General features: G+C 41.5%; 1 protein-coding gene, 2 long non-coding RNA genes and 6 other non-coding genes across 12 annotated transcripts; 8 read left to right on the plus strand and 1 right to left on the minus strand.

Annotated features, from left to right (window-relative positions):
• Positions 1-63: 63 nt before the first annotated feature.
• LOC106628783 (uncharacterized) lies at positions 64-5,866 on the plus strand. 4 transcript variants are annotated; one of them, XR_001332187.2, is made up of 12 exons: positions 64-144; positions 1,276-1,322; positions 1,824-1,866; positions 2,143-2,188; positions 2,552-2,582; positions 3,085-3,184; positions 3,646-3,670; positions 4,110-4,157; positions 4,867-4,912; positions 5,309-5,339; positions 5,535-5,576; positions 5,743-5,866. It is a non-coding gene; the product is annotated as an uncharacterized LOC106628783 (long non-coding RNA). The 4 variants fall into 4 exon arrangements; XR_015773338.1 differs by having other exon boundaries at positions 77-174; positions 2,128-2,188; XR_001332188.2 differs by having other exon boundaries at positions 77-174; positions 4,846-4,912.
• LOC148183659 (small nucleolar RNA SNORD74) lies at positions 865-943 on the plus strand. The gene has a single exon (XR_015773417.1). It is a non-coding gene; the product is annotated as a small nucleolar RNA SNORD74 (small nucleolar RNA).
• Positions 1,688-1,754, plus strand: LOC148183660 (small nucleolar RNA SNORD75). The gene has a single exon (XR_015773421.1). It is a non-coding gene; the product is annotated as a small nucleolar RNA SNORD75 (small nucleolar RNA).
• LOC148183661 (small nucleolar RNA SNORD24) lies at positions 1,993-2,074 on the plus strand. Its single transcript, XR_015773409.1, has one exon. It is a non-coding gene; the product is annotated as a small nucleolar RNA SNORD24 (small nucleolar RNA).
• LOC148183662 (small nucleolar RNA snR60/Z15/Z230/Z193/J17) lies at positions 2,391-2,471 on the plus strand. Its single transcript, XR_015773418.1, has one exon. It is a non-coding gene; the product is annotated as a small nucleolar RNA snR60/Z15/Z230/Z193/J17 (small nucleolar RNA).
• LOC148183663 (small nucleolar RNA SNORD79) lies at positions 4,729-4,804 on the plus strand. Its single transcript, XR_015773404.1, has one exon. It is a non-coding gene; the product is annotated as a small nucleolar RNA SNORD79 (small nucleolar RNA).
• On the plus strand, positions 5,391-5,465 carry LOC148183664 (small nucleolar RNA SNORD47). Its single transcript, XR_015773415.1, has one exon. It is a non-coding gene; the product is annotated as a small nucleolar RNA SNORD47 (small nucleolar RNA).
• Positions 5,867-6,075: 209 nt separating the features above from the next.
• On the minus strand, positions 6,076-9,961 carry HEBP2 (heme binding protein 2). The gene is made up of 5 exons (XM_005533451.3): positions 9,793-9,961; positions 7,987-8,071; positions 7,750-7,885; positions 7,474-7,639; positions 6,076-6,960 (listed from the first exon to the last, which is right to left on the minus strand). The coding sequence occupies exons 2-5, from the start codon at positions 8,059-8,061 to the stop codon at positions 6,786-6,788; spliced, it is 552 nt and encodes a 183-aa protein (XP_005533508.1). The 5' UTR covers positions 8,062-8,071; positions 9,793-9,961; the 3' UTR covers positions 6,076-6,785.
• A 2,162-nt stretch (positions 9,962-12,123) lies between these two features.
• On the plus strand, positions 12,124-14,707 carry LOC148183665 (uncharacterized). The gene is made up of 2 exons (XR_015773346.1): positions 12,124-13,393; positions 13,722-14,707. It is a non-coding gene; the product is annotated as an uncharacterized LOC148183665 (long non-coding RNA).
• The last annotated feature ends 9,248 nt before the right edge of the window (positions 14,708-23,955 follow it).

The raw sequence follows: 23,955 nt of genomic DNA on the forward strand, positions 1-23,955 counted from the left end.
ACGCCATGAGGCCTGTAGGCCTCCGCCTCGCCCCTGCCTGCGGACCACACCCCAGTGGGTGTGGTGCGTCATCACCACGTGACTTACGTTATATAAGGAACGGTCGCGGGTAGCTCTTCCTCTTTTTTGGTCCCGCGGCGCTGGGTATGTTGTGTGCTGGCTATGGCCCCGCCGGTGAGTGGGGGCATATTCCACGCTCGGGGTGCGGTGGTACCGGTCTGGGGAACGGCATAAGGGCCCCATGAGTGCGGGTCGGTCGCTGATGCGAGATGGCGAGGGAGGATTAAAGTGGATTGTGTGGCCGGGTTTCTTCGCGGCCTAGGCCGGCGGGGGCTGTGCCTCATGGCAGCCCAGGGGGTGTGTGAGGGGGATTCTGTAAAGCCCCACACGGGTTTGGGAGAGTAACGGCTCAGGGTGATACCTCAGGCGTTGAGTTACGGGGTCTTGTCTACCAGTCTGTTACCTGTAAGATGTGGTCGTGCACAGTATGTCGAAGTCACGTGCCCGCTGCAAATACCAGCAATAGGTCTCCGCTTTTTGTGGGCTTGGATTTTTTTTAATTGCATTGGGCTTTAAGGAGCTTGTTTTTGCAGATAAGTGGAAAACGTCGTGCAAAAAGCAGTAGTAGCATTACGGAAGGATTAAGGATCCCCGCCCAGCTGGGAATGCACGTATTGTAGAAGGGTTAAGGACGGGCTTCACAGTTATAAGGCTGCTAGACTTTGAGAAGCATTTGGACAGTGCTCTCAGGCACATGTGGTGGCTCTTGGCTATAGTCCTTTACGAGTCTAAGAGTTGGACTCCGTGGTCCTTGTAAGTCCTAACTCAGCACATTTAAAGAAAAATGGCTTACTTCACTTCTGTATGCTCTGCATATGATGAAAACTATGTTGGTAGGGACATCTGAGAGGGTGATGAATGCCAACATATCTGAGCTGGGCATGGAATGCTTCTGATAGCCTATCCGGGATGGCTGAGACACCACTGGGCCTTTCTAAGCAGCCTAAGTTCACACGTGCCTGGCTGCCCCAGTGAAAAAACACCAGAATCGATGTAGAAAACAAAGTAGTTTAGTAATCATATCCTGCTTAAAAATACTTAATAGCAATTAATTTTTGTGGTTTCAATTCTTCAAAGAGCCGAAATTCAGATTGCATCAGAGGAAATCTTCAAACTCCAAGTATTTTGGACGTTGCTTGGATTTTTCAAAGTAATAATTGTGAATATTGCATTATTTTTGGGAGAAGAAAAACTAATGTGCTTTCTTGTTTTCAGTTCAACATGCATCAGCTACACTCTTCCTTCTTGTGGCTTCAGTACAGGTAAATGTTGCTTCTGAAATACAGCGTTAAAATTAACAAATGTTGGATTTGTGTATACCAACTAGACTGGAGTACTGTTGTATCATGGAGTTACAGTATCAGCAGTTGTAATTCAGGTGTTGTCTGTAGTGTCTTGGGGCAGGCCTCACTTTTCTGCTGGAAGTCACCCGTTCATTTGTCCTGGAGTGTGTCTGTGAACTACTGCTCATAGTGTAACCAGACTACAAGAGTACCCCCGGGTCGCTTTTTTTCCTTCCTTACTGCTGTTTCTTTGTTCACAGCAATAAATAATGTTTTTAAAAAACTGCCTGGAGTATGTTGTATAAAATGGGTAATTAGAGGGATTGATGTTAAGTAAATCTCAAAGCCTGTGATGGTTTCAGTATAAGAGTAGTGGACAGAAGTGATTTCTGAAAACTCAGTTCTGAGGCTTTCTGATGTGGTTCCCCCAGAGAAGCTCCCTAGTTCTGCAAACATCTCTAACTCTTTTATCTCTTCCAGATCTGCCCCCGAATGTGGAGACTTAAAGCTACTTCTTCCCAAGGTAAAAAAAAAAAACAAATAAACTTGAAAATTAAATATAAAATGGTGCTTAGTGTTTGTCTATATAGCATCTTCTGCTCTGATATCAGAAAACAGCTTAATTCCTTGAGCAAAGCTGTCTCTCTGGTGCCACAGTGATGACACTTATTTGCTACTCTTGACCAAGAGAGTGATGAGCAATTTTACCACCATAACAGTTTTCTGAGGCACAGCAACATAAAATTCCCCTTGATGCTTTGATTGCTGAATATACTGTTTACAGGTTCTTTTCTTCTAGAACTTGAATCCTGCACTTCAGAGATACATAGAAGAAACATCACCTGGTGAGAAATATGCACTTCATGTTGAGGTTTCTTCCACTGAGCTGTTTAGACACGTTAGTAAGGACGGGATGCATATTATGATTAACTTCCACTAAGAACAGAAACAATTTATACTTGCTAGTATTCAAACTTTTAAATATTACATTTTTAATTGGGGAAACTTGCTTGTCAAAGCAGTCACAAGAGGTGATTGCTTGGTATACAGATACAGTGATGATGGCATAGTTCAGCAGAATATCCTGTGATGAACGCTTTTGTTCTTCGCCCCTATCTGATGTATCTGGCTCTTGTGGTCTCCCAATAGGAGCTGTGGGCTTGAGTGCAAAGGCTGAAGGGATCTGATTTTGTTTTCTATTGTTGCAGGCACTGAGAGATTAAACTAAGCTGTTACAAGGTAAATACTGCATTACTGACATCTGTGAAAACTCATTTCATCCCTGCTATCTGGAAAGGCTGTTGTGTGATGACTGCATAGTTCAGCAGATAACCTGTGGTGATCACAGTTACTGTCTTAACCCTCCTGTCTGATTCAGCCTCCTGTAGCTTAGGCTATTTCAAACAAATCATGTGGGAAGCTGAAGGTGAAACACTTTATTTTGTTCCATGAATGTGTCTTAAAAGTATCTCAGTAGACCAGTAAGTGGGTTAAACATCAAAAAAGTCTAGTAAGATGAATGGAAATATTGAGAATGAGATGTGGTTATGAAGTCAAGCACAGAATATAGGAAAATTAAGGTTAATTAGGTGTTAGTACTCCAGGTTCTGAAAGTCTTTTGTTGCTTTGTGGACTGCCCTGGATGGAGGAGCCCTGTGTCTCTTGTGTGAGAAACTATTTCACCTGTTACTGATGTTGGTGAAGACAAGACCTTCCTAATTAATAAACCTTTGTTTTTCAGATGGATGCTACTGCTGTCTGTGCCACATTTGAGAGTTTGCTTTTAGAGATGCTTGCAAATTAATTTTGTTCTTAAAAAATGTGAGGCGAAGATTAGTATCGTAAGTGTGCCTTTAGCTTACTGTCTTTCAGAGTAAGAGCATGAAATAATTGTGGTGTTAATGATCTGTAGAATTTTCTTGTTGAAACTAAATGGTGAATGCCACATTACTGTGAATTTAGTGTCTGAAATTATTTTCCTTAACATGCACAACTTAAGTACACAAAGCTCGGGTCACTGAACTTTGCAATTGCAAAGTTTGCTCCTTCATGTAATTTCAGCACACTCTGGAGTTGAGGAATGAACATATCACAGCATTGGAGAGTGCTAGGAGATGGCCTTACACCCTGCCTTCAGAGGGGGGATGGGAGTGTTGCAGCCTACTGTAAATGATGTTGAATCAGGTCTCTGATCCCCATGAGGATAAAACTTGACCAAACCCTGATACAGTATTTTACTTGAACTGTTCTTACTGCTATAACTTCTGCTGGACCCTGCCTAATAGCAAATTCTTCTTTGCAGACTTCCTAATGTTTCTCATTGTGAAGTAAGTACTTGTTTTAACTTCTAAGAATTAGGACTTCAACATAGGCTTCTAAGTTTTTAACAGCTTATCAGCTAGGGGAAAAGGGGCGCAAGGTTGGTTGTAGCTTGCATCTTGGCCAAAACAGGAGGGTGTTTTAAAGGGACAGCTCGCTGGTGCCCAGTCTTTACAGGCTGGTGTGTGCTAAACTCATCATTGTGAGCTCTTGACTTTGCTCTGATAGCACTATTTAAAGTATTTGCTCTCTTCCCCATAGCAGCCTAGCCCTTTAGCAAGGCTGCACAGGGGCTGACAGTGTGAGCTGCCTGTGTGATGAAATGTGACTGCCTTGACTTCAATCATGGAGGTCTTTAATTAGCTCTATCTGACTGCAGGCGCCTGACTTGAATTTCTTCCTTCTGTGCTTGTTTCTGTACTGTCCTAATGATTTGCTTTGATCCAGGTGTGATGGAACTGGGAAGTGATGGACGTGGTAGTGCTCCCAGGAAAAGTAAGTTGCTAACACGTGAGTGACTGGTCAGAACTGTGTGATACAGGGAATGAGAAAGTTACTGGATTCTTACCTTTACAGTGCAGCTGCAGCATTAAGCAGGGTTCTTGATGATTTTATTATACTTTCCAGGTAAAAAGCTCACAGATTTGCCAGCAGCCTGTAGGATTCTGTCTGTAGGTGCTGCATATCTCAAACTTAAAATTACCTGCTTTCTGTGACTAAAAACAAATAGTGGGGACCATTTAAAATGTGTAACTGCTGTGGACTATTTAAATTCCTATTTGATAAGAAAAGCTCTATGCTACCATGTTGCCACACATTCTGGGCTGAACAAATGCAATACAATTACTTGCTATTAAACTTCTTGCTGTTTAAATTTAGTGGACTTTTCCATGGAGTAGCACTGATCTTGAATGCTTATGTGGTAAATAGTTTATCTCAATGGCTAGATCAGAGCTTTTATGGTGAAGTGAATGAAGATACGGTTGGGAGTAAGGTCCCAAATTTCAAGGTCAGATCCCCTTTAAAGGACAAACCAGAGATTTAACATTAACCTGGTCTTGGCATGTACTGTTTGTGATGAATTCTAAGCAATGGGAATCTCTCTGAAAGAGGCTGAGGAGAACTCTTGTGCTGAAACAGTACCCACAATCACACTCTCAAACCACTGCCAAAAATGTGCTAGTACAATTTCACATCTTCACAGGGTGAAGCTTGCATGGAGTTTAAGAAACAAGATAGATGTGTCTGAGGTAAGTGTAGAATACATGGGGTTTAATAATTTCTGGAATAGTGTCTTTGCGCTGAATGCTTTAATAGTGGTGCCTAGAATTAGTCCTATAAGATACTTGCTTTGTCTTCCCTTTATTGTATGTGCCTGTTCTGTGGGCACTATTGTAACATGGCACTCTGGAATTAAAATAAAAAAGTCCCTGATTCTTCCAATGTTAGTAGTTTTGTATTTCCAATTAAGTTAGCAGTTGTAAGCTTTGTGTATCCTATTTGTGTGTTGCAAGTTGAACTCCTAAGATGCCAGCTAAAAGTCAGTTTCCTTTTAGATAAAATAGTTTGGTGAATAGAAATTAATGGATAAATAAACTTTGCATATATAATGCTGCTGTTATTCTGAAAGTACTTTTCTTTGTTAGGAAGGGACTTCTGTCTGCAGCCTCACTGTGGGTAAGTCCACACAGCAAACTAATTGAATTAAAAGCTTCTGGAAATATTTGTAGCCACTGATGAAATTGATTCTGCCAAATGAATTACTGTGATATTACCCTTTCCGTTCCTTTTCCATCTGAGGTTACAAAGTTGTTGTGGAGCTTTTAGCAGTTGTGCTGCTATGTATGCAAACTGGTTTTTTTTCTAATTTAGGTAAAGAGGCAACTCTGAAACTGGAAATGAAGAGTTGAGAAGGTGAGTGTAACTGTTGTAATAATGTTACTTGTTGGAACAAGTGATGACAACCTTAGCTTGAACTCTCTCACTGAACAGAGATGAAAATCTATGGTCTGAATTGTTCCCGTCAAGTGTGTTGGGCTGGTTTGGTACCTTATAATGATTCTTATGTCTGTCTTAATAGGTGGAAGATTGCTCATAAATGGGTTACACTTGCATGAACAGCACTAAAAAAGCCAATGTGTTCTTACCTCACTGGTAATGTTTGCCTGATGCTGATTGGAGCCAATAAAAATCTGCAAACCCTACCTGGCGTTGTGACATCCTTTCTGGCTGTAACAACTTGATGTAAAACACCTTCAGTCTGCTATATTAAGATTGAAAATGTTTAATTTAGTGCAGGGACTAAACTGTATTAGACACTTAGTCTTATCTGAGGTGTCAAGTACTGCTGGTGTGCAGGCTGCAGGTGACCATATTTAGACAAAGCTAAATAACTTAAGGAGTATTTCAAGTGTTTAAGGTAAGAGCTAAACTTGTTTATTTGCTACTAAAATAATAGTCTACTAGTAATCCTGGTATTACATGTTCAGGTGCAGATCTTCTCAGAACAAGTGTACAGCTTGGACTTTAACCCTTTTCCAAGGGTTCTGAATTTAAACAACACATTTGGCCTTCAGGAGGAAAAAAAGTTCAGTTGGAGAGGTGTGAGATTTTGATAATACTAATTAATAACAGTTACTGTTTATGAGTCACTAAAAAACATCTGCTAAGATGTTTTTGCTTTCTAATGCTCATTAATGGAAACCTGCTTCTCTTAAAAGTTCATTTAAATACATCTCTGGTGTCAAGGGTGATGTCAATATGAGGAAAGTCTATTTATGAAAGTCAGTTAGGAAGAACTCCCTTTCCATAACACTTCAACTAGTGCTGTAGCATGTCTAATAGGAAGTAAAGCTATGTAGCTAAACTTCAACAAGATTATTTTCAGATATTATTGTTGCTTAGAACCTTTCAATAAGAGAAATAAAGTTTGTTTCCTGCTCAATCCACCTGGTGTCTTGAATTGCATTTTGAACTGGTTTTAGCCAGAAGAGTGCTTCATCCTAGAGAAAGTAAAGACATTGTGTCCATTCAAATTAATGCTCTTCTGCACTAGAGCAAAAAGCCAATACTAAGGTTTTCATCCAGAGCTGATTAGTAGCCTCTTAATATTCTCCCATCATGTTACTTTTTAAAATACCACACTTCATTATGCCTGTTAAAGAGCTTGAAGGGACTGTCATAGCCTGCAGTGTAAAAGAAGTCTTCGTGGAATGGCTGGCCTCTGTTTCTTAAGGTTCTGGCCAAGATGTCAGCTTCCTCAGCATATTTCTCTGGGGTGGCAAATCCACCGAAGGACCTGGTAAAAGTGAGGGAAATTTTTTGGTTCAAGTCCCTGGCTTTATTTTCAGACAACTTCAGATTTGCAAAGCTAGTTTGAGCACTTCGGATGCAATTTGTAGTTGAGTAACACAAGTATTTTGTCTGTTTTCAAAGATAATATTTAAAACAAGCAAACACCCAGGTAACAACTGCCCTGCATGTGTTGTGGCAGTTCAGGACTACAAATAAGAGTGCTGGGAGAATGGTTTAGATGTTCTGTAGAACAAGCTGTCATCAGAAGATGATTCTGGAGGCTGCATCTCTATGAAAATCAATGCAATTTTCAATGGTCTTGGAAAAAAAAAGATCAGTGTTTCACAACTTGGTCACTTGACTATGGTAAGACACCCAAGCATAAGATCCAATGGCTGGGTTTTAGCAATTGAAACTGAACAGTAGGATATATCCACACTTAATATCTCTTAAGAAAATGTAGTCCACACTTAAATGAGGGCTGATTCATCTGGTGTCAGCTGCTGGTTTTGCTTACCGGACAAAGAGAGGTGCTGCCTTCCTTTCCTCAATAAACACATTGGAGTCAGTGGGCTGTGGGGGGCAGTCCTGGTGTTCAAAAGGCACAAAGAAAGAGATCTTGAAGTCTGTGCAGCCTGATTTTACCAGGCAGGTCACTGGCACAGTCATATCAATCTTCATTTCTAGGGGAAAGGAAAACCAGGTGTCTAAGCTGCATCTCCCAGCTCCTCTATTGTTATTTATATTAATTAGCTACGTATAATTCTTTCAATTCAAAACTGTCATGTTCTACCTTTTTCGTTCTTTCCTTGGATGTAGTGGAAGAGTTTCCAGAAGCCCTGGCGCATTGCTTCCTTCTGGGTTTCTCCCCTAATGACTGTGCTGACCCACTTTGCTGTCTCATACTGACGCAGTTCATAGTCCTTTGCCTGAAAGGCAGCAAAAGTCACAGAAACCACATGTTCACAGGTGTTAACAGAAATTAGTAGCTACTTTATCCAAATCAGCATACAAGTATTGTTCCAGTTACCACTGCCTCTGCTGAGCTCCAGCGAGGGGACTTCAGGTCCAGGGACAGAAATGTTTGCTTGAAGGACTTGATCATCTTACCAGAGCTGGAAGGGAGACACAGTTCATTGGCATCTCTTAAATATGGCACATGGGCTTTTCAGTTGTAGCTGAACTGGTGGAAGGCCTGAAAAAAGGCTGAAACCCATTTAGCCCTGCAGGAACAGAGCACCAGGACCAGGAAACTACCTCTACAGGAGGAAGGGAATTTTGTGAAATTCTGAAAGTTAAAAGGACTTAAGTCTTCCCTTCTGGATGAAAAACCAGTAGTGGTTTGGTGGGTGATCTGGTGTTGACTGTGTCCTTAACTATTTGGCCTATCATGATAGCTGATGACTTTCTTAAAGGCCTGTAGCCTCAGAGTCCTGTGGATAAATGAGTTTTTGCATTTCTGAATAAATAACTATTTTCCTCCATAGCCTTCACATGTGAGGAAAAAAGGTGAAAACTTAAAAACACTGCCCCAAACAAAGCGAGTGAAAGTATTCAAAACCACTGTTGAAATAATCAGATCTAGTTAGATGCTGAGCTTTTAGTGGCCTCCATATATAACTTCTTTTGTTAACCAGGCAGACTGTAGCATGACACCTACATTCTGACAGTCTCTGCCTTCTGTTATATTACAATGTCCTTTGCCCTTTGTGTTGCAAAGGGCACATAATAATTCAGTGATTATCTAGATTCTTAGGTCATAGAATGTTGTCTTCTCAGGCTATAACTAAATTACCTATTTCTTGGGCAACAATGTGAGTTTTGTAAAACCAACTGCTTTATGCTACTTAACTACTTCCTTGGCTGTTCCATCTTCTTGCAATATCTGGACTGCTGTTGAAGTCTATTAATCCCCTTCCATACCCTGCCTAGAGGCGGCTATAAAGAGTTCTTGGGATCTGAAGTTGAAAAGTTTTTATTAAAGCACACCAATAAAAAGGTCACAAAACCTGGTGGTACTGTGTTCCTTTAGAATGTAAAGTAGTATGTGGAGCCATTTAAATATTGAGCTTTTTCTAGCAGCACTTTCAGTTATCACTATAGATCAAGGGAAGGTCTGTATCAAAGAGCTGGATACAGCTACTAGTAGTAAAGGCAGATGCTGTTCCTTCTCTGTCCCAGCCTGAAGGTGCATCATCTCCAGCAGACCTGACCAGAATGATGGTTACCAGAGACTGTTGCATAGTTGTACTCTATTAATAGACTTTGTCCATGGTGTTAACAAGTCAACAAAGCATCATGAAACAGAAAGCCATATAATTAGAAGCAAATAGGAGCAATTACACTGAAACTTCCTACAACAATTTATTGCCACTTCAAAGACAAAGATGCTGCTTAATCACTTCTATTGGCTACTGAATGAGCTAGTTTCTCTTTGCTGGCTAATTCCAGCTGCTTCCCAACATACTTTTCCTTAACTACTACTGGGTAGCCCTCACAGCTCTGGATTTTGTAACTATGGATAGTACTGTCAGTGACTGCTTGTTAGAAATATTTTTTCATACTTAAATCAATGCTTTGGGATGGGAGAGACAAACAGAAGAATCTTCCAGATACAGCTGAATTTTTTTAGATGTACAGGAAAGCTGAACTTTGAAATTTCCATCTCTTCATGTAAATATGTTTATAGGGTGCTTAGGTTTTTTTCTGCAGCTGTTAATACATGGACCAAAGGGAAAGGCAGCAGGGTTACACTGCTAACACAAGTGCAGCCAGAACATGCCACTCCACAAACTACTAGTGCTATTAAAGAAGTGGAGAAGGTAGATGTACTTACAGTTTCAGCTGTCCTTGTCCTTCTAGATGTTGCAGTGTGTCCTGTCTAGGCTGCACATCCTCGTAAGGTGCTGCATGTCAGTATTTTTTGAGTTTGGGCAAGCTCCTCCCATGCCCCAACCCTACTGGAGGGGGCTGCTGTTAAAAAAAACACCAGAAGGCTGGAGCCTTGTCCTGCTGTGAGTCTCATTGGAGAGCCCCCATACAAATGCCAAAAGCCCCACCTACTACCCATGAGGCAGCACTGGGACTAGTGTGTGATCTGGCTCCATAAACAGTTTTGCACTCTTGTGTAATTTCCCTTTTGCCATGGCTGTGTGACAACTTATGACAGGGTCAGTGGCAGGTTTTGTGCCTTGGGGGAAAGGATTTCACATAAATAACATATCTCTCCCACCACTCAGTTTGGATTATGAGAGAGTTGATACTATACAGAATGCCAGCTTCTTTTTGCCGCAGAGGTAAAGGGTAGGTAGAAATCTGGCTGCATACTCTGCTGAGACCATCCTCACGAGATTTTTGCTGGCATGTTATGAAAGAGACAGTGTTCTCTGATGCCTGGCTGTTCTAAGCCGTATTTGAGGTTAATCAGTCCTATTAGCCCTTGGATATCTGCACAAAGGGGTTATGCAAAGCTATTGTGAAATCCTGTCCTGCTTATAATGCACACAGCAAAGCTGGGCTCTTCATTTAGCCAGCTGCAGCTCCAGACATAGTTTGGTACCAGCACAATAGGGTAGATTAAACTCGACAGTTTGTATTCTGAGAACACCTCTCAGTCAGTCATGGTTTGTGCAAATTCTTTGCAGCCAAATTCAGCTGAGCTCTCAGGGGCATTTGATATCAATAGCTGGAAATGACTTTTTACAGGAAACCCACTTTGCTTGCAGGGAACTTCATCAGGATGTTCAGTCCTGTTCTGAAAAGGGAAGTAAAACCATGCCAAATAACAATTACGAATTTAAAGTCACAGATCTCTCCAGAGCTGCAGAAGAGGGTGGTGTACAGTCATTTGCTACTGGAGTTCATTCAAACAGACTGAGGCCTGAAATGTGTAACCAGTTCTCTGCATGCTTTGTGCTTTTTATTTTAGGGAGTAAAATATTTCTCCATTTTACCTGTGCTCTGCTTGGGTCAAACAGGAACATCAGGGGGGTGTTTGGAGGAGCAGATGCTGCTTGGTCTTTACTTGGGAGCAACAGGCATGCAAAGGCATGGACTGGTATAAGGTGACCTGTGACCTTACTCTGTCACCCCAGGGATGGAAGTGTTTTTGAACACCTTCAGAGTAGAAAAGGCCATATGAAAAACAATACCCAGCAACAATAGTTTGGCAAATCTCCACAAATTTACCTCATTGGTGAGTGCTGAGAAGTATTACCTTGGAAGGGTGGCAATAACTCTATAGATAAGGACAAGCCCACAGTGGATTCTCATTTGGTTTCTGAAGCAGAGAGGCCCAGAACAAATCCCCAATGAGTTTGTACGTATTCAGCTGATGTCCCTGACAAAGAGGTTACTGTTTCTGGTGGAGCACCCCCCGGCTGGAGAACAATCCTTGGTGTTTTCCCAAGAGGTTGTTTTCCAGCACTCTTGTTTTTACACAGAAAAACATCTCACATTGAGAGAACATGGCAACAGCTGCATGAGACAATAGGGCAGAGATGGGGCATGTATTCTGTTTATATACATCACAAAACTTAGAAAATGGGCATGGGCTTATGGTGCAAGCTGATACACAGTCTCACTAGTACCTCCAAATAGAGGAAAATCCAAGTACACAGCAGCCATTAAGTCTCAAAGGCTCTGTGACTTGACTTCTGTGTAATGGCATAAGTACATGTCTGACACTTGGCTGGCATTTTCTAGAACAGCTAACAAAGCAATATTTTTCTGTTCCCTTGCCTTAAGGAGCAGAGATGAGGGCACAAGCAGATAAAAGCATGTGGTTTGTACCTTAATTTTACTGTCTTCATCTGTGCAGGAACACTGTAATGAAATGGTACTTAAATAATAACTTAGAATGGATAAGCACAAGCCTGTAAAATGATGACTTGTGATTTCCACTTTTCCTCTCTATAACAAGACCTTAACGTAACATTCTCCACAGCAAAACTGCTTCCATCTGCTATCTGGCAGCATTACAATTGCTGCTCTCCTATCAATGCAGTTGTGTTGTAAGTTACCTTTATCCCTAGAGGTAAACACAGACTGTTTGCACAAGCAGGAATCTTTTCCACTGACCTAACTGTGTCAGGACTGGAGGAACACAGGAAAAAAATGTGTGTTGTTACAATGTGATTAATGATAACTCTTGAGTCATGTTCTTGTAGCTGTCATTCTGTGGTATAACGTGAAGAATGGGGCTGTGAGAGACGGACAGAGATGTGTGGCCACTCACATGTTTTATCAAGTGATGATAAAGTTCCAGGCAGTTTTGCATTGCTGCCTAAGCCTGTCAGAGAATCTCTGACAATGATTTTAATTGAAAATAACCGAGTCTCTTAATATATAAATGGCCTTTACTTTTGTAAACATATACTCACCTGATGGTGCAGAAACCTCACTTCACAGCAAAGGAGTTGAGCATGTGATGCTACTGTAGTTACTGACGACAGCAGTAGAAGTGTCTTTATATGTTGTTAGATGAACTATGGTTTACTGCAAATTCCTCTACCAAAAGAAGCCTCTTACCTCCTTGCTCTAAAGAAAGCCTCCATTTTATATCGTATTCTCACTCCCAGCATGGAAAATGAAGAAGCATAAACACCATCTTCTAAAGGAGCAGGTGAATGTACTATAGTACCGTTCCAAGGAGGTTCCTTATTATCCTTAGAAATTATGGAAAGGAAATCTCTAACTGCAGTAACGTGGTATTTAGATCTTCTTCTCTGACCTACGCATATTATATTAGTGGGGGAATTTGTTACCATTGGATTCACCTTTAGCCAAAAATCATCTGCTTTCTGGAAATGTGTATGTGGATTTTGTCCATGTTTTTGCCTGTTTCCAGCTAGTTTGTTACAAGTGATATGTGAAACTACTGAATCTTCCTGCTTACTCAGTGACAGTGTTACCTAAATCTTGCTGAATGAGTGATTCTGTGCTTACTTCCTCAGAGAATGCTTGGAACTGGCTGCTCTTGACCAAATAAAAAGCTCCCTATGCCAAACACCACTCCAGAGTACTCCTGACTTAGTATTTTCCAAGATTTCTCTGCTGAAGCTCACATTTTGAAACCATTCCAGGTTTGGGGAATTAATCCTAAATGGATCCTTGCTTCCAGCTGCCATGGAAAACATTAAAAAATCTTCCTGCCTTCTGTGCATGCAGCCCAGAGAGAAGCTATCTCAGCTTTATATACTTCTTTATTTCTACAATAAGGCTTATTTTTAATGTGGATCTGTTCTGGGATCTAACTAGAAACTGGACTCCACAAGCAATTGTCTCAGCAAACTTTAGCCTGTGAAAGAAGTTACACAGATCCACAGAAACTTCCAGTCCTCTCTGGGCGCTGAGAAGAAATTAATTCATCTTCCCCTACAAATTGATCCACATTCTGTTATTGATATAGTCTTCTCAGAAATAAGAACATAAAAAAGGTAATTTTTTATCTTCAAGACAGGAATGTTTCATTAAGGGAAAGAGGTAATACTGCTTGCTAGAAAAAAAGTCTTGACACAAATTTATTGCATTGCTGGTTTTCCTTTTTTAAATGGTGTAGGAGAGACTTAAGCCTAAACTGACTGAATACACCTTATTTGCAAACTTATAGCTCTGAAGAGGCAACAGCTTTCTGGGCAAAAACACAGTGGGCACTGCATTTTTTTACTTTGATCCCCCTTTCCAGAGTTTTGAAGTGATCTTTTCCTTCTCTTTTTCTTTACCTGCTTTGGCCCCCTCCCTTCCCTTCCTCCCTCTCATTCTCAGCCTACTCCAGTCTATATGCTGTGTGGAGTGAGACCACCTGGCAGCTCCTCTGCCAAGGACCTGGGTTAAGCTCCTGACTCTGCTGAAGCGTTCTGAAATGGTGGGAACAGCCCAACATGTCTGAAAAAGACCCTGATATGCAGAAATTGCACTAAAGAGCTCAGGATTTCCCTATGTAGTCCCAAGAACCTGAGAACATGTCCAGACATGATGGAAAAAGGCCCAGAGAATAGGGATTAATACGTTAAAGGAAATATTTTCCTTAAAATAATATTTTCCACTTCCAAAAAGCCATGAAGAGGTTGCTGGAACTGAGGGTTTATCTCCTAAGCTTCTTCCTCATCTTACTGGCATGAGTGTGGATCATATCAGAACTCTCCCATCTTCTAATAGTAGGGATATTGGTAGTGGGTGGTGTAAGAGACGGTCTGAAGATTCCCTCATCTGTCTCACAACCGTCTCAAGGACAGAGACTGAGACCCTGAATATCATAAGGGACTTGGTTTGGGGATTTGGGCCTAGCTGAGATGGATGTTTGCTAAGTGATTGTTTGCAGGTGGTTGCATGGTACATTGCTCTTGTTCCTGCTGGTGAGCAGAGGCTTGGTAACCTGCACAACGGGTTTTCCACGACACATTGCCCTCGTTCCTGCTGGTGAGCAAAGGACTTGTATGACATGGATCGCTCTGTACCCTACACCTGCTCCCCGCGCAATGGAATTCATCACAATGATCATCAATCTCCTCTGGTTTTGGCCCTGCGCCCCTTACCTTGCAAAAGACTATAAAATTATACCCCAAACTTACCTTCCTTTGAGATCTCCCCAACGGACAGAAGACCCTGCGTCGTTGGACGGCTGAGTGGACTTCAACGTTGGTAGCTATAATCCCCTTACTCTCTTTTCCGTATGCTTTGCTTTCTCCTCTTTTCCCTCTATCGCATATTAGTGCTGATGAGCACTCAATAAAGTGTGTTTTGCTGTTTAAGTCCTTGGTTTGCTGATAATCTTTTGTACTCTAAGACCGACTAAAAGAACCACATCACGAATCCCACCTTGCGGATCGTGACAGGTGGCAAGCACTTCTGTTCTTTGGATGATGTAAGGCCGTCAGAGATGGATTCTTCAACAACCTGGTCTCTTTCTGTCCATTCTGAGAATGAGCCAATGCTGCATTCTGCAGCAGATGGCACTGTCGGCTGTGTTCCGTGGTGAGCTTTACTTGAAGAGTAACATCCCTGATACTCTCTTGGTTGCCACTAATACTTTGGCTCCAGCGCACCCTCATAGTTCTATTTCCAGAGACATAAATAGATTATACTCTTGTGTAGATTATACTCTTGTTGACTGCTAATGGGAAAGCATCTTAACATCTAAAAAATTAATAACTTGGCATGTTACAATGTTTTTTATGCAGCAGACACAGCAACCTGAATCAGAATCACAGAATGGTTTGTGTTGGAAGGGACTTTAAAGAGCTTATAGTTCCAACTCCCTACCAGGGAATGTCTGTGTAAAGGCTAAGGTAGGAAAATCCTCCCGTGCGGACCTGATTTTTCTGAGCCTGAAAGAATTACAACCTGTCAGTGGCTGACCTGTTCCCAAGGGAATGTCTCTTGAGAGTGTCTCTAGCTCAAGGTCTATCTTTGTAAACAATCTCATTTTCTCAAAACAGTTCTGTACAGCTGTGGTTAGTGTGTTTTTCTCTTATCCCACCAATGGGATAAGAGGTGGTGTTCCCTTTACCAATCACATTAAACCTGTAGCATAATACCCTATAAAAGTCTGAAAAGTTCAGGGAATAAAGGCCTTTCCTAGCAACTCGTTCTGGTGCGTGCTGTGAATGAATCCACACTTCTACATTGTGTCCAACAGCGACACTCAAGGATTTACTCTTAACTCTAGAACAGTTAAACTGGCAAGTTTTCGGGTAGAATCAACAGCAAACTTAATAGTAGTATTGGGTTGCAATGCAAGATGTAACCAAAAGTATGTATTCTGTTACCATCTGTTAAAACCTGGTGTTGCAGTATTCTTTATCTCTTCCACAACCCATCCTCCCTCCAGGGGGATATATTCTGGTAATGGGCCATTGGGTCTCACTGCTTGACTGATAAAATATCATCACCCCATTGGGAGATGCTCCACCCAGGGGGCAAAGCCAAGCATTCCTACCTGGATATAATCAGACTTGGAACACCACAGTCAGCCTTCCTCTACTGGATTCACAGAGGAAAACCGGACCCAGCTACACCACCACTGGACCTTTGGAGGAAAATTACATCCTTCTACAGGATCATTGCTTCAGCAGAACCACTCCTGGAGGACTGCAGCCACCATTTAATCAGACTGCTACCAACACCCTGACCAACAGGGTGTCAGGTTGCATTCTGAGTTTCTCAGTGGTTTTTGTACTACTGCATTTTATTTTAATTTTCCTATTAAGTTGTAGTGTTTTTTTAAATTTATACATACTAATAAAGAACTGTTATTCCTATTCCCATATCTGAGAGCCCCTCAATTTCAAGACTATAATAATTCAGAGGGGAGGGTTATATTTTTCCATTTCAAGGGAGGTTCCTACCTTCCTTAGCAGACACCTGTCTTTTCAAACCAAGACAATAGTTCAAAATGAAAATTTAATATCCAAGAGGTCATTATTTATTTTGATTTTTGCACATTTTGATTTAGAGCAGAGTAAATGTAGGTAGGTAGATAGATACATATGTAGATAATGGCATCACATCAACTCTCCAGATTATGTACTTCTGAATACCAGCCAGCCATGATGGTATTTAACAGAATTTTATCACTTTCACAGATACTGTCTTTCTGAATTTTCATTTAGGCTTCAGTACTTCATATTTCTCTGAAAATAGACTTGGGTCTCTCTTTTAAAGAAAATTACATCTGGATACATTTGTTTATTGCAGAGAAAAAGAGGCAAGAGTATAGTGTAATTATGCCACAGCAGAAGTCCCCTTCTGCTTTTGAGAAATGTGAAAGCTTGAATGTCAAAAGTATGTATAGGTAGAGAGAGCTGTGATTTGGGGAAAGTTGAAGTAAAGGACAGGGATGGTAAGTTGTTGGTGGTGTATTGGAAAGTAATGGAAAAGTTAATACACCAACAACAAAAAGTCTGAAGGAAACTTGCAGGGCCTTTGGCTTTAGTTACTGAGCTCCTTCAGCAAATCAGTTACTTGAATAATGAAGTTCTTATTAAATATATTAATCCAACTTGTTGGCACATGGCAGCAAAAGCGTTTATAACTTCCCTATTTGAAATTACCTTACAAAGTTATTTGGATAAGCTTTTGACATTCATGTGCTTTTCCATATAGAAAATTTGCTTAAATCTATTAAAAACTGGTTTTTTATTGCTATACTTATTTTGGAAAAATAGCAACTGATTTTTGTTGCTGTTTTCACTGCTGTCCTTATCCTCTGAGTCTTAGCACCACTGACACTGTACTGCTTATTTCATGGAAGACACTTTTCCAGTCACTACACAAGATGCTGCAGCTGCAGACAGCCTGAACTTCTCTTCTGTCTTGCCTAGAATTTACAGTGCAAATTTTGGAATCTGAATGTCAGTTCATGTATTCAAGTTCTTCTGAATGTGCATTCCCACAGCCATTGAAGCATTCCTTTTGGCTAGAGTGCAGTTCTTTTTTCTTCTGGTGATTCAGAGTCTTAGAATTTTTACCATCATTTTCTCAGTTGCATTCCTTCCACAGATTAGTAATGACTGCCCTGGGACAGGAAACTTTTAGTTTGTGATAGTGGAGGAGAGGGACAGGGGTAGTGAGGGGAGTCAGAAACAGTGACCAGATGTGGGAAGACAGTTCCAACCTTGATCTGAGGGAGGTGATTGGCTGGACCAACTAAAATTTGTCAAAACATCTCTGAACTACTGTAGGATATTAAACACCTCTAGGCATCTCTGAACTTCTGTGTACGTCTTCTGAATTGCTCTAAAATCCTTTAGTTAGCTCTGAAGAGCTGTAGGGATCACTTATATTTCTCAAATAAGGTAATTGCCTCAAACCAGATGTAATTTATACAACTCTAAGCCATCTCTAAACCACTCTAAAACTCTTCTAATCAGCTCTAGACTGCCATTAAAGTATATTAAACATCTGTAACACTTTATTGCCACCTTCAAAATACCTTTACAGTTCCTGAAGCAGCTCTAAAGATCAGAAAAATAGCTCCAAATTCCTCCATAACTCCTCAGAAGCTCACTAAATAGTTCTGAGGAGCTGCAATATCCCTTAGTAGAGTGCTTGAGTCCTCTAAACTCCATTAGCATCTTTCTAAGCCTCCTCTAAGGAGTATTTTTTCTGATCATATCTGGAACTCCTCTACATTGATTTGAAGATCTGTGAACTTCCTCTGGGCCTCTTAAACTCCTCTAAGGACCTCTAAACCTTGAATATGCTGTGAAGTGTTCTAAACCCTTCTAAAATACCACTACACAGCTACAAAATGCCTCTGATGAGCTCTGAAAGAGCTATTTTTTTACACGCCCTAAGTTATACCTTTTGAAGTCTGATTCTAAGACACTCCAGAGTGCTAAACCAGTGTGGACTTCTTTAAAGGGCTCAACAATACTCTAGAAAACTTAAAGAGCTCTAAAATACACCACACTGCTCTACAACCCAACAGCTCTAAAATTATTCTAATTGGCTATAAACAACAGTGGGAAATCATAAATTCCTCTAAAATTTCCAGGAAATCCTCTAAACAACACTGCTACCATGATGCTTAAAGGAGCAGTAAAATGATTCAAAACAGATGACAAGCCCTTCTCAATTTCTGTGGGGAACTGATTTGCTCCCCACACAGGGCATCAATCAACTGTGGTGGCATGACTGAGGTGTCAACACATCAAAGGGGATACAAGGGGTTTTCCAGGTCTCAAGGAGAAATGAGCAGTTGTTGGTTGCTGGAAATATATTTCTTGTATAAAAGCATCAGTCTCAAAGGCAAAGAGTTCAGAGAGTTAAAGTCCTTGCTAAAAGCTTTTAGTATAAAGTCCTGATGTCCTGGGCAGCAGCTTCTTGGCATGGAGTCCTGTTGTTCCAGGCCGCAGAAGCAGTTGCAGTAGTTCTTGGTGATGATGATGCTGCTGCTGTTCTTCAGGTGGGTTTGTGTCTGAGAGAGATCCCCAATACAGGGGATTAAATTCATAAATCATCCAATCAGCTAAAAACATGGTTCTAAAACAAAACTTTTTACATCAATCCAAGCTTAATTCTAACTAATGAAAGCAATGTTCTCTTTACCTAAATCCTACATATAGGGTATTATCTGTTTACATGAATAATCCTATCTGTTCTATCTAGAAATATAAGCTATGTTTTCATTATGTTTAGAGCTAAGTTGAATCTGTGAAGGGTATCACTGAACTTTAAACTGGGAAATAAAATAAGGCTTTTCACTAGCTAACACAAGTTCTTAAAGCATTTAAGCTGTATTTCTACCTACTTAAAACTAAAACCTACACTCTTTCCCTATATCTATGGCTTAATATATTTTAATTATTTTCTCTCTCTGAGGGACTCAGAGAGGCTTTTATTTTGGATTCCAACACTGAGGCAGCCCTTTCCTCAGTGTAGTGGTTTAGATTTGCCAATTTGAGTTTCACAGCCAATGCACCAAATAATGTGGTGGGTTTCAGCACTGGCTAAAATCACATGGGGACTTACTCATTTCTTGCTGTGAGATATGGATTAGAAGAAGGAGGGCAAAATAGGCTCAAAACTTAAAAGGAATAAAGAAACTTTATTAACAGGACTACAAGAATAAGAAACCAGAATAAAACCACCAGAAACCTTTCCTCCTCCTACCCAACTTTCTCCTTTCCCAACTGACAATGTACAGACAAAACCTGGGATGTTAAAACAGTACCAACCATACATTAGTCTTTTCATCGGTCCTTGTAGGGAGATGAGTTTTCTTTTGTCATGCCATGGAGACTTCTCCACAAGAAACAGATTTCTCTGGCTTTTCATTTCTACAAATAGCAGCTGCCCAGGCAAAAATTCTGCCATTGTGACATTTCCTCCCATTTTCACAGCCCTCCTAGAGGTGTGTCTATGGGCCATGAATTCAAGTGGTATTATTTTAAGGATGAATTATTCCAAGGCAAAGGTTCTCTCCATCTGTCTCTGTGATCATCTCTAGGAACAGAGGTTTTCTTTTTCTCTCCCTGGGGGCAAAGGGTTTTCATCAACTCTCATCTCTCTCTCTCTCTCTCTCTGTTCAAGTGCTTCATGGGATCACAGCTACTCCGATATCTGCTTAGCTTCATCAGTGGATGCCTCTGCTCAGATCTACAGCTTGAATGCTTCATTCCCCCAGTACTCTTTCATTAATAAAGGACATATTTTCAGTATATCATTGTCCATTTCCATGGCCCTACCAAAAGAATATTTCAGCCCCATTTGGCATCTCCTCATCCATCTTCCATCTGAGGCTTGACTCTGTTATAAATTGTCATGACTAAATCAAGGAGCCAATTTAAATGATCATTCATGAAAATCAATTTTATTAATTCAGCAAGCAATGAGCAAGCAAAAACAGAGCTGGGCACAGCCAGGAGCTCTGCTCCACCCAAGACTCATGTACTTTAGCTGAGGAGGTTCCCCCTTATATACATTTCCTGTATGTGTTTTCATTGCTTCTTCCTGGGTTGCATCTGAGCTTGTGCCGCCTATTGCTAGGTGGTCGTCCTCTGCCTCCTGGTGATCGTGGGATGAAGGCTTGTAGTCTTTCTCAGTCCGTGCTCAGACGCTGGTCCTATATCAGTTATGCAATTTACAGTATATACCTCATAACAAGGAGATGTTCTTATTCGTGTTTGCACAGCCAGATTCTGTGGTCAGGCCTTTTTACAGTTTCAGCACTCACATGCTTTAGCAATCACTTGTCTCACCAATTATATGTATTAAAAGCAAAGCAATCACAATACATTTTTTTATTTAAATTTGATTAAAAAACAATTGCAATCTATTACAGACTCCTTCTTTATTGACCTTGATGTTTTCATGCTGTCTTCCTACGTGTCGATGTGTCCTTTCCCTGGAGAGAAGAACAAGATCTGCACGTGTCATCTGTGTAGTGAAAGGGTTAAATCTCGCCTAGTGCCACAGCAGTCATGGTGCTGGATTTCAGGCCACACTGGTGCCTCCCTCAGCCCAGCAGCCACTGAGAGGGGTGGGCGGTCCTTGGCCTGGAGCTGTCTGTGCTGGGGGGGGGGGTGGGGTGGGGTGGAAGATGTTGGCGAGTGTCAGCATCCATGGCCCGGCCCGGGGCCAGACACCCCCACCCCATCCCCCGCCCCGCGACCACCATCTCCCACCTGGGAGCCACTGGGGTCCGGCTCAGCCCTCACCCCCCAGCTGCACAGGCCACGGGGGAGTAGGGCCGGCCTCATCAGAGCTGTGCTACTTTTCAAGGCCAGAAAAAAAAGAGAGTTCCTGGGCTTATGGTTTTTAAAAGGTGGCATTTACCTTTTAGAAGATGAACCTAATTTTCAATGGTGCAAAATGTTGTCAGTTCCCAGAACTGGCCAGCTATTGGCCTATCTCAGGCACAGAGGAAGCTCTCAGCAGCTTTTCTCAAAGAAATCACTTTCGTAGGTGGCTTTTATTATTTTCGCTAAGTGTCAAACCACCACACTCAGTCACTTATCATTCAAAAGACTCTCTATAAAAGCTCCCCTGGATAATAGTGTGTGAAAAACAAGGTTCACTTTCTTAATAAATTATAAAAAGTTTAATATAAACAAAAAAACAATTAGGAGACAAAGAAAATAAAGCAAAGGGTTAAAACGGCCAAGTGCCCTGGTTCGTTGCCAGGAACACACCTGGTATCTTTGGAACACCCTTTTTATCCCCTCCTGCTGTGAGGGTTTAATGCATATTCAAACTTTCCTAAGAAATATTTTGCATGGTTACGCCCTGAACTTGCCTCTTCAGAGCATGCTTCGTATGGTTTTTATTTTTGCTGATCATAGTTTTATTTGAATTTGATTTCCTTTCTTTGCAAGCGGTCAGTGCTGATAACAGTCTGGGCCCCTCGTCGTGCCACCGGTGACAGCTGGGCTTCACATCCTTCCACTGCCAACGGCCTGGTCCTGGCTGCTGATAACAGCCTTGTCTCCATGTCCTGCTGCTGATAAACAGTCTGGGTTTCATTGTCTTTCCACTGATAACAGCTTGGGCCCCACTGTTTTTAGCTCTCTGGGGTTTCCTTGCTTTGTACCACGAAATTCCTTTACGCTTAAAACTTGTTAGCAAGAGAAAAAGTACATACATAGCCAAAAAGTATTTAACATATAATATTCATCTCAATACTTGCGAAAGCCAATATCACAATATGGATTTATAACATAGTGCCTTCACCAAAGGCAGGTATATGTATCAGCAGCTTATGCTCTTATAGCAAAGCTCTCATACCTTCCTTCTGTTAGACAGCATGGGCAGCCAACTCACTCCACTCCCTCATAATTGGGCAACCCAGTCTTTTGTAACAGATCTCCTTACTAGACACAGCTACAACTCAACAAGGGCAAGGCTGTCTCTACTCTGTTGTCATTAGACACAACTGCAGCCCATCAAGGGTGAGGCTGCCCACAGCACCGTCCTACACATTTCCTTGCAACAGCTCTAGAACTCTTTCCTGCAGTTCTGGAATCTCTGCTTAGAGACAGTGCCCTTCTGAAGCCCTCTAAAATCAGTCTGAACTGCTCTAGGTTGATCTAAACATCCTACAAACAGTTCTAAGCAGCTCTAAAATCCTGTGAAATGTGCCAGAACTCCTGTAACATACTAAACTCCTTTTGATCTTCTAAACATCTTCTTGACACCTCAGAGCTCCCCTAAACTGATCTAAAGCTGCTCTATCTTGGTGTAGCAGCACTAATATATCTTTAAATGCATCTAAAATGCCTCTAAATCTCTACTGTACAACTTTCCTCCAGGAGGCTTTAAAATTCCTCTGAAGAGCTCAAAAAAGCTCTAAAACCCTTTTATGCCAGTCTGTGACTCCTGCAGAATTCTAAGTAGCTCTAAACTTCTCCAGACTACTGTAAAGCTTCTCTCTTGTGCTGTCAACACCATGAAGTAGCACTTGAACTGCATTAAAATATTCAGGAAATCTTGTGGACTTCCTCTAAATGGCTCTATAGAGCACTGAATTGTCTGTGAACTTCCAGAAATACACTGGTGCTTTGGGGAGGTGGAAGAGGTTGCAAGAGCTGGAACTATTGAGCCTGGAAAAAGATAAATTAACAGTGGGAATGGAAGAGTGTAGAGAAAGGGGATTTCTGGAAGAACAAGATGTCCCTCTAAGGAAAGGGAAATATATGTGCTTTGTAAGGAGCTGCTAATAAGGCCAAAACCCAGAGAGTGATCTCTGCATGCAAACAGCCTACAGTGAGCATATTTTGTTATGGAGGAGGAATACCACAGCCTCAAACTCCTGAGGTTATTATGTGAATATGTGAAAAATGTGCTCCTGGGTCACACAACAAGGGATTATTCTCTCTGCAGGCACTGGGTGCTCTCAGAACACGCTCTAACAGAAGATCTGGAAGTGCACACTGAATGAAGACAATTTTAAAAAATATTTCTTGGAAGCTTATTGGTATTAATCTGTTCAGGGCAATACCTTGCCTTATAGGATGCTAGTAGTCCATTGGTCAGGTCTCCTGGGAGTAGATTTGAATCCTGGCCCAGATGCAGTTCTGGTAGGATGGGGAGGACTGTGCTGTGATGGAGCTCACACTCCACAATGGACATGGTACACATCTGGTAAAACCACAGGTCGGGCTGCATGCAAGGAGCAGAAAGCCTGAGCTCTATTTGCCTTTCTCACACAAGGACATAGATCCATCTGTCCCAGAGCAGGGACACTGCACTGTTATTTGGAGCACTTCCACCATCTCAGCAGGGCTGAGAGGACAATATTAGGTGAGATATTTGGAAAAGGTTTCTCACTGTGATGATTGGGAGGCCCTGGCACAGGCTGCCCCCTGGAAGTGTCCAAGGCCAGGCTGGACAGGGCGTGGAGCAACCTGAGATAGTGGAAAGTGTCCCTGCCCATGGCAGGGGGTGGCACAGGGTGACCTTTTAAGGTCCCTTCTAACCCAAAGCATTCCAAGATTTTGTTTGTCTCCATCCTGTTGTTTATTAATATTTAAAGGTTCATTTATTTATTTTTATCTTG

Source organism: Pseudopodoces humilis, chromosome 10, assembly GCF_049639895.1.
Source record: "Pseudopodoces humilis isolate 2021_Gansu_Grassland_sample_001 chromosome 10, ASM4963989v1, whole genome shotgun sequence".
NCBI classification, from domain to species: Eukaryota; Metazoa; Chordata; class Aves; order Passeriformes; family Paridae; genus Pseudopodoces; species Pseudopodoces humilis.